The 10,607-nt window shown below is 34.3% G+C and overlaps 1 protein-coding gene across 1 annotated transcript; it reads left to right on the forward strand.

The window, feature by feature from the left end:
* Positions 1 to 4,928: 4,928 nt before the first annotated feature.
* Positions 4,929 to 9,051, forward strand: LOC116141889 (GPN-loop GTPase 3-like). Its single transcript, XM_031427366.1, has 10 exons — positions 4,929 to 5,061; positions 5,634 to 5,724; positions 5,884 to 5,992; positions 6,086 to 6,167; positions 6,437 to 6,522; positions 7,005 to 7,108; positions 7,198 to 7,328; positions 7,412 to 7,505; positions 8,173 to 8,228; positions 8,691 to 9,051. Exons 2-10 carry the CDS (start codon positions 5,680 to 5,682, stop codon positions 8,785 to 8,787), a joined length of 804 nt encoding a protein of 267 aa, XP_031283226.1. The 5' UTR covers positions 4,929 to 5,061; positions 5,634 to 5,679; the 3' UTR covers positions 8,788 to 9,051.
* Positions 9,052 to 10,607: the final 1,556 nt, after the last annotated feature.

The following is a 10,607-nucleotide window of genomic DNA, read 5'->3' on the forward strand; positions in this document are numbered from 1 at the left end:
TCCAACATCTTTCCAAGTGTTCCTATAACTATCACAAATAACTGGACTTCCTTCTTAGCATCTCTAGTAAATTTCCACGCATAGCATGATAAGTTAGGCTTTATACCCAGGACCAACTGCATTATAGCATCCACAAAGGCTAAAAATAAATTGAATTTAGCATTAAATGGATGCAAGCATCAAAAAAACTGCAACAACCATGTCTGCTCTCCACGTGCTTCTTTTCCATGTAAAACACTCTTAATTGAGGGTTGAGACCCAGAGTGTACTTGGAGCAAAATAATCACCATCCCGAGGTCTATTTCTTTTGCATTGTTTGTCATTGTACATTGTTTTTTACTGCCAGTAGCATCTTCATTCATGGGCATTGGAAATGGAGAGATTCTTCACAATCTTCATCTAACATAGAGTTTTCCTACACCTAGATGATGACATTTTCTGTCTTTATCTCTTTCTTAACACACAACAAGCAATAACGAAATTAGTCTACACCTTCATATCAAAGTTTGCATGTTGTGTTGTTGATTGAATGCATGTAACATTATGATTTTATGACTATATATATAATATATGCTTTTTCCTTTAACGTATAAAAAAAATTATTATCATTATTTGGCAATGTAATCAAGCTCTAACTTCAAAATGAATTAATTAAACATAGAGAAAAAATAAAATTGAGTTCTACTTCTACAAAGTAAAAGAACTATACACTTGATCAATTGGGGGCTGCAAATAAGGAGATATGTTAATTTTCCACATTAATCTACTCAAAAACCAAACAAAGTCTCAAAAATCAAAAAAAATTCCAGGCTATTTACAATATATTAATTCTTTTATTGCATTCAAGAGATCAATGATATTAAGCCGAATTCAAATTTGACCGAGTAAGTTTTAAAATCTTAATGGTTTATAGCAATGAGTTTGTCAAAAGAAAAAACAGTATCATCACTCAACACACATAGCCCATACATGAGTTATTGGGGAAGTGTAATATTGAAGAAATATTTCATATACTACCTAATGTTTGATTAAAAGCTAAGGTTTTAAATCCCAACCCTAGTCAATGACCCAGTTGAGTGACCGGATCCTGGGTGGAACGGTTCGTCATAAATCCCAATAACTGCGCAATAGCACAAATATTGAATACAGAGCTAAATCCTTTAACACTTCCATCAAACAATTAGTTTACAAATGATTACAAATTCAATAACAAAATTCAAAAACCAAATGACAAGATTCCAAAAATATTGAAGGGAAAGATCAAAGTCAGAAAGCATTATATGTACATCTTCCCCTGCAAGAAAATTTTCTGGCTTAAGGTTCCAGTAAACAATCCCAAGCATATGGAGGTATTACAGAGCAAGGAGAACTTCTGCTACACAGAACCTGCATAAAAAAAGTCACATAATAACACAATTTATTTTTAAGGAAAGATAGCATACTTCTGCTTGTCTAAATGATACAGATTAAGGATGTACATCAGCAAGATATTCAGATTGCAATATGCAGCAACTAATAATCTGGTTCTCTCTACTAATGTTCCCACTTTCTTGCAAAACATTCTCTAAACTCGGGCACCAAAACTCTCCCAAATTAGAGTTACCAATTCATGTTATAGAATTTGGATTCAGGTTTAAATGGGTTAAGGATACACAATGTCATCACATGCCAGGCCATTAAACAATTTTCCTATTCAATTTCTCAAATTTTCCTGCCTAGTATTAAACCTAAACCTAACCTGTCTACTAAAATTATTGTTCCTAGAAACAACAAAGTACAAAGTCAAAAAGACCNTATTATCATTTATAGATTTGTAAATGGAGGGTACTTCCTAAGCACCCTTACAATGCAAAATACAATTACCAATAACTTGAATGCAACCACAAGAAGTACGGAGCAAAGTATTAGTAGCCTAGAAAATGGCGATAAGTTCCCTTATCTTCAACATGTCAAACTTCCCACTTAAAGCTAGCAAAATAGTAGTTGCAACATCATTACCAGCACTCGAAAAACTAATATGTTGTTGCCTCATAGAAGTTTTTCTCCTTATACACCAGCTTAAATGTCTATTAAACTGGGTTTTATCGGCACTCGAAAAACTAATATGTTGTTGCCTCATGGAAGCTTTTCTCCTTAAACATCGATTTAAATGTCTATTAAACTAGGTGGTGCTTCCGGTGGCATTAATACACAGCTTTACTTTACAATGGATACACTCTGCCTTTTTAGTACCATTAGGGAAGTTTGATATGTTGAAGATGAGGAAACTTATCGCCCATTGGGTGCTCATGCATAAGCATCCATTTACTGTTGTGGAGGAAGAGGGCTTAAACAATATGATGAAGTATGGGATTCTTGAATGGACTCCGGTTTCCCGCCATACTTGTAAAAAAGATTGTATGAAGGTATATGAAAGTGAGAAAGCCAAATTGAAGACTTTGTTGAAGAGTGTGACAAAAATCAATTTGACTACAGACTTATGGAATTCAGGGAATCAGAAGATGGAGAATATGGTATTGACCAGGCATTGGATAGATAGTACTTGGAGGCTAAATAGACGTATCCTCAACTTTGTTCATCTACCTCCTCCCCGGATTGGTATTGCGATTGCGGACAACATTTTCAACTGTCTAATGGGATGGGAAATTGAAAATAAGGTATATACTATTTTTGTGGATAATGCTTCAAGTAATGATGTTGCGATTAAGGTTTTGAAGGAAATTTTTGAAGTTTCGAGGAAACTCCTCTATGGAGGTAAACTGTTTCATGTAAGATGTTGTGCATACATCTTGAACCTGATTGTTCAGGATGGACTTTATCAAATTAGGCATATCATTGATGACATTCATGAGAGTGTGTTGTATATCAACAATTCAGAAAGTAGGCTTAAGGTATTTTCTAAGATTGTTTAACAACTTAAACTGTCGTATCGGAAACTTATTCTCCATTGTAAAACAAGGTGCAATTCTACCTATGAAATGTTGGCAACGGCAATTAAGTTCAAAAGTAGAGAAAGTCTGCAACATTTTAAAAGTATTCAGTGGTTCAACCAAACTCATTTCAGGGAGTGATTATCGGACGTCTAATTTATTCCTGAAGGAGGTGTGTATAGTGAAATGTATGTTGGATAGTAAAAGTGAATCTGAAGATGATTTTATTAGAGTAATGGTTAGGAAAATGAAGAAGAAGTTCAATAAAAGTTAGGGGGAATGTAATGTGTTGATGTCTATGGCTGTTGTATTGGATCCTTGGATGAAAATGAGGATTATTCAGTGGGCATTCCCTAAGATGTATTATGAGTTAGAAGCGCAGGCAAATATGATGACGGTCCGAGATGCATTGTATGAGTTATATGGGGAGTATATTCAAGCTAATCAAGGTGTGACTATCGCCCGTGCTTCTACATTAGAAGGGAATGGACATGGAGCCATTGGTAAGGTGGCTACGATTGAGGAAGCCTAGGCCTAGGATAATTTTAGCAGTTTTCTAGACGTGTTTGAAACTGTTGAGCCTAGTAAGTCTGAGTTGGACTGTTATTTGGGAGAGGGGTGCCATAAGTGTGTGGGAGATCATGACTCATTCGATGCCTTATAGTGGTGGAAGGCAAATTCAACCCAAGTACCCTATATTGTCTACAATGGCTAGTGAGATACTAGTTATCCCGATCACTACGGTTGCTTTAGAGTCTGCATTCAGTGATGGGAGTAGGGTTAATGATAGCTACCGAGCTTTTTTTACTCTAGCTACGATGAAGATGTTGTTATGTGGGTGTGACTGGTGTCACACTTTGAATGAAGAGAAGAAATGGTGCAAAGCAAGTTCCATTGATTATATTTTTTGTTTAATTCAATATTTAAAATTACTTTATTTTAACCTACAGTTTATTTTTATCTCTTTTTCATTTTAGAAAGAGGAGGATCACTTGGAGATTCAGCTTCCTGTCCTGTCAAGTGATGGGAGTTAGCAGATTGGTTGATTCATATGTGAGTCATTGGTCATGGCAGTAGGATTCTGTAGGTCTACATTTATTAGTTTTGTGTTTAGGTTTGCATTTTTATCTTTACGGTTTATATAAAATGACAATTCTACTTAATGTGTTTCATTTTAATATGTTTGTACGAGGAGTTGGGTTATAATGGACATACAGCCAATTATCTTTTGAGGATTCGAGTCATTCGACAATTTATACATTTTATTTTGTTGTTATATATATATTTTGATGGTTGGGGATGTCATTTGATGTATAGTTATGCTGACCCCCATTTTATTTTGATGAAAACTTAATTAAATCAAGTGAGCTAAACAAAAATTAGTTTACTTAATTTTTCATAGATACAATATGCTGAATGATAAATTGTTAGCAGCATTAGCATTTTATTTGATGTTTATTTTAAACAGGTTTAGTTGTTGGATGATGTATTAGGATATGAGAAGAAAAAAATTGCAATCTGCATGCCCACTGCCCAACAATTTTTTTTTTTAAATTTGATTTTTTCTAGCTAGCTCACGAGCCGGCCCAAACTCGGCTCATGAAGCCAGCTCGGAAAACCCATGTATCCCTCACGAGCCAACCCGAGTCATAAAACCTGTAGCTGGGCTTGTTTTTTCTTCCCATTTCATGAGCCAAGCTCACTAAGCCGAAAACTCGGCTCAGCTCATGAATACCCTTACTTTTGAAGGGCTCCAGTCTTGACTGGTGGGCTTCTATTCTGGACTTGCGGGCTTCTGCACTGGACTTGCAGCGGTCCTGGACTTTTGGCGCGAGCTGATCTTGTTTGGTTTTTTGGGCTTCCTTCAGCCTCTTCTTGCTTTGTGCTTGTTTCGGCCTGCTTTGAGTGGGCTTTGTTTTTTTTACTTTGTTTTTGCTTGCGGCTTCTTTTGTTTTGCCTTGGGCCTGTCCAAGATTGTTAGCTTCAAGGGGAGTCTCCTGCCGGGTTTAACCGAAAAAATCCATTTCATCCCCACCAAACCCTAAACCCTACAAATCAAGATTCTGTGAACTTCAAGAGCTTGGGAGAAGTCGCTTCAACTCTCCTGTCAGCGCAGAGGCGCAGAATCCTGGTCAGTGAAAAAAAATTCTTTCTTTTTCTTTTTATTTTAAAGTTTAAGCATGTCGATTCTCTGTAGTGAAGATCATATTTCTCTAATGTTTAAAACTTTAAATGATTTATACGGCACTAAGTATTATATTGTTAACTATGATATTATTAACTGGGTTTTATTTTATTGGGCATGATTTTCGGTGTTATGTTAAATAATGAAATAAAAAGCCCTTTTTAAGAATATGAAGGGATATAAAACGTATGGAGCATTATTGATTGTTATAATGTGAAAATGGTGAGACCGGTTTGGCAGTTACTTGGTAATTGATACTAAAAATATGTTGCTAATTTGATGGTAAATTTTGCAAATATGACAGTTTGTTGCAAACTTGCAATTGATATTTTGTTATTAATTTGATTTTGAATTTAACGAATAAGGTGTTCTACGTTTAACAATGTAAATGACTGTTACCAATTAACCCAGTTAACATTGTGCACAATCGTGGTATTCTTCTTCTTATTGTTAATTCAGGCTCTCTAATGTTGTTGTTCACTTGTCTTTTCTTTTTCTTTTTTTTTATGTTTTTTCAGCTTTCTCGGTTTATGTTGAGTTAGCAAAGCAGTTTCAGAAACTACCATGGGCTATGCACAACTAGTTATTGGCCCTGCTGGCAGTGGAAAGGTAAGTGAGAATATTTGGGTTCTTGCATTGTGATTCTAGGTATTTTGTAGATTTTGATTTTAGAGAATTCTTTAGTATTTTGGTTATTTATGCAATGAATTACTATTTACATGGTGGCTTCTACACTCCAGTGACCATGTGTCTTTCTTTTCATAACAGTCAACTTACTGCTCGAGTTTGTATCAATACTGCGAAAATGCTCAGCGTTCAATACATATTGTGAATCTGGATCCTGCTGCAGAAAATTTTGACTATCCTGTAGCTATGGGTAAATTTATTGCATATATTTGCTGATTATGTGGTAAGTTTGCGGAAAGATATGTTCTTTAGTTTCAGAGTGGTGTATTTATTTTTCTTGTAGATATTAGAGAACTTGTTTCTCTGGAAGATGTGATGGAGGAGCTTGGATTGGGTCCCAATGGTGGCTTGTTATACTGCATGGAGTATCCTTTTTATTACCTTCCTCTGTAGGATCCCTCTATCTCCTCTTGTGTAGTTGCTATTGGATCATTATTTGTGGTTAAGGACTTAAACCTTTGGATTTTTATGACTTAATTATTGTATCAAGTCTGACATGTTGTTGTGGGCTCTGTTTATAGTATTATTTTTGAAGGATAAATGGAGAACTAAATTTCATTTAATTATTTGAAGAACTACTTTTTATTGTATAATTTTTATTCTGGAAATGAGTGGCCTTAATGTCCACGCATAGACATTTGGAAGATAATCTGGATGACTGGTTGGAAGAAGAATTGGAGCATTATATGGAGGATGACTATCTAGTTTTTGATTGTCCAGGTACTACTACTTCTCAGAGTGTGCATGAATTTCCATATATTTTTGACATTGTTGAAATTAATTGGTGGGAGAAAAGAATTAGGTGTTTCTATTCTGTAATTTTGATTGAATGAGAACATCTAACTCTGACTGAGAAAAAGGCTTGTCGTAGTGGTTTGCCTTGATGCTGCTAGAATATGGAGAGCACCCTCCACTGCCTTATTTTGTTAATCTAATGTTAATTCTAAATTCAGCATTCTATCCCTATTCAAGTGCATTATTTGGGGAGAGCTTTAAAATAGCTTGGAGTTGTATTTTTCTCTTTTTACTTTAGCAACAATATGTTCTGTGTTTCTAACTATGAATTTTTGGAGTTTCATATGCGTTCTTCCTTGTACTATGATGGAATATGGTGGGAGTATTTAGTCTTCCAATTTTATTATCTGTGTTTCTTCTTGTGGAAAATCAGTTTAGACTTTTCCTAACTGTAAAATACTTGATAGGCCAGATAGAACTTTTCTCTCATGTGCCAATGCTTCGGAACTTTGTGGATCATTTGAAGCGTAAAAATTTTAATGTCTGTGCAGTGTACTTGCTTGATTCGCAGGTTTGTATAAGTTCTCCCTCTTTCCCATTCCATTGTAATAATTTTTTTTTATGCACCCTGCTTAGAGTTTGCTATTTTATCTGTATCAGTTCATCACTGATGTCACCAAGTTTATAAGTGGGTGCATGGCATCTCTTTCTGCAATGGTCCAACTTGAATTACCCCATGTTAATATCCTTTCTAAAATGGACCTCGTGACAGACAAAAGAGAAATTGAAAAGTAGGCTTCTTAAACTTTGCTGCTCCTTTACTTCATTTAGTTCTTTTTTTGTTTTTTCCTTAACATATCTTTTCTGCTCGTAGCTACTTGAATCCAGAATCTCATGTTTTGTTGTCGGAGTTGAATAAACGGATGGCTCCCCAGTTTGCCAAGCTAAATAAAGCTCTAATTGAACTGGTAAGTAACTGAGACTGCAAAGACCAATATTTATATTCTTTTCGATTTTTCAAGATGAATTTTCATGATTCCTTTCACTGAATCAATAGGATAGTTTTGATAGTTTGAATTTTACTTTGCACATTCTTATAGCCTATGTCTTTGAATACACCACATCTTTCAGAAAAAATATCTCAAATATGTGTTTTTGCTTTGTGTTTTACCTTTTTAAACTGACTTGATAATTTGGCTGTCCCTTCCTGTCTTCTGAAAACTGAATTCACTATATGTCTGTCTCCCAACTATCGCACCTACCTGTTGTTGATGATAATCTGTTGAAAGAATATTTTTATTTATATAGTGTTTAACTTAGTTCATAGTTAGCATTAGGATTTCATTTCACATTTTGTTTGTCATGTTAAAATTGTCGATATGATATGGTTGTTTGATCTGTTGCATTTCTTCTGTTACTGAGAAAACTATATACACTATACATTTACACAGGAGATTGTACATATCAGTATTTTGGTTTCATATCTACTCAGAAGTGTTGAAAATCATGCATTATGTTGTGTTTTTCAGCTGCCACTGGTTGCACAATGACATGTCTATTTTCTGGAAATAAAACGCATCTCTTGTTTGACCTTTGATGAGGATTGCTTGATTCATATGATTTTTGTTGTATTAGGTGGATGAGTATAGCATGGTTAGTTTTGTGCCACTTGACTTGAGGAAGCAGAGCAGGTAATTTCTCTATCTCTCATGTCTTTGGTTGGGGAGATAATGCTTCAAGAGCCTATATGCATGACTCTCAATATCCTCTTTTGCTAGTCGAAAAGTTCCTCTTTAGAATTTGCTAGTGATTTTGATAACATTGTTTTAAGAAATTATTATCTGCAATGGATAGATGATGATTAACCATAGCCGGAATAATACAAATCTTTCCAGTAATGCTATTTTTATTGCAAGATTTGGTTTGCGGTTGGTTTAATATACCTGTTGCCTTGAATGGCCAAAAAGAGAATACCGGACCTAATCTCTTTTGCTTTTACTATCATGTTTTAAGCCTGATCATATTGTTTTAAAATTTTATATGAACTTGGAAAGTCATTCATGTGATGGAGGGGCTAAAGGTGAACTTTAAGCAGTTTTTTTGTTGATTTTTCATACAAATAATGACCATTATTGGCTTCTTTTCTATTGCAGTATACGATATGTATTGAATCAAATTGACAACTGCATCCAGTTCGGAGAAGACGCAGATGTGAAGGTTAAGGATTTTGATCCACGGGAGGATGACTAATCCCATTAATAGCACAAAAATACTACCAAGGTTTCTTGTTGACTCTGTCAGTTGGGGTTAAAACTATGTCTTATGTAGATATATCCTCATAGCATAAAAAATTGGCAAGTTTTTAGCATATCCCGGGTGAATATCTAACTTGTACATTGGGATTAAATCTTAACAATCTGCTGTGACAAATTATCTGCATGCAGAGTGTGGTATGAAAATTGTTGTCTGAATTTGGTTGTATATAATCTCTTTTATGTTGAAAAAATTTCATTTTTTCTGCTGTTGGCTTCTGAAAGCTTTAAATATTATGGGATTTTATGTCTGCTACTTTGAAAAGTAAACAGCAGAAATATAAAGTAACATTTCAGGTATAGCATAAATAGTCTGAATGACATTTCGGCCCATTGGGTTTGATGGTATCATGGGTTCGGGTCCGGGTCTGGGTTTTGTATTACTGTGACCGTTACAGACCTATTTCTATAACAAATGGCATTGATGTAGAATGTGGTAATCACTAATGTTGTTGGACTTTGATGTTATATTTGACCGTGTTCAATAAGATATTTTTTATTATTATAAGTTTTACTTTTATATGTTATGTTTTTAATGTATTTTGTTATTATTATAGTAGAGAATGTTACACCCACAATTTTTTGTCATAAATTTTTTCTTACAATCTTGATATGGTCAGATTCAATTTATTAGAAAGGACTCAGATGGGATCTATTGTCACTTAATTAATTACGAGTTATCACATCAAAGTTGTAAAAGGAAGTTTATAAGAACAGGTTGTGGGTGTAGCATTTTTTTATTACAGTATTTAAGAAGAATAATTGTTCAATAAAACTAAACTTACAATTTTTTTATACAATCCTAAGTTGATAACTTGCGATTGATCAGTTTGTATTTGGGCAAATAGAACCTATTACGAGCTAACCAATCGTGAATTGTCACATCAAAGTTGTATGAAAAAGTTGTTAGTATAGTGAACCTCGTAATTGTTTAGGGTAAGGCTTGTTTGATATAAAATTTGAGCAATGCTATACTTACGATTGAGTATACAAACAGACAAAAAATAAAAGATAGAGTAATCATTGTACATAAATTTTGTGCAATTTTTATCTGTTTGTCAGTTTGTATGGCTCAATTGTAACAAAACATTATTGATAAAATTTACATATTAGTTTCTTTATAAACAAAGGTTACAACAAATTACAAATTTTACGAAAATGAGTCTGGTAGAAATGAGGTAAAATATTTTTAGAAATAGTTTTTGGATGCAATGGTAACTTTAATGAAAAAAATAAAAAATGATTAAGTGTCATTTATTATGATTATTAGTATTATTATTATTATTATTATATATGGGGTATTTTTGTCTAAATAATTATTTAATAAGGCTAAAGAAGTCATTCAACAAGTTGAGATATGTTATGCCTAAATCCAGTCAACCTGCAAGAGTCACATCATGAGTATACCCACAGCCTGCTTTCGTCAGAATAGTGGGTGCATGTCAGGCCAGCCAGAAGCTGTGATGATCTCACATGTCCAATCCATGCTCTAAATCGCGCAAATCACTCTGGAAGGTGGGCAATGTGGCATAAAGAAGGATTTGCACGGATAATCCTACCAACTTACAGATTCAGTGATCATTACCTTAACGCATCCCGCTATAAATTGAGAGTTCCTCTCTCATTAAAGGGATTCGCTCATTATTATTCTTGATTAGCTATTCTCTCTCAAAGATATACAGCTTTCTCTCTCTCGTATTATCATTTTGTAAATCATTTGTAAGTCAGTCCGCTAACGCAACCTGACCCTTATCATTA

This window comes from Pistacia vera, unplaced genomic scaffold (genome assembly GCF_008641045.1).
Source record: "Pistacia vera cultivar Batoury unplaced genomic scaffold, PisVer_v2 Contig400, whole genome shotgun sequence".
Lineage (NCBI taxonomy): Eukaryota > Viridiplantae > Streptophyta > Magnoliopsida > Sapindales > Anacardiaceae > Pistacia > Pistacia vera.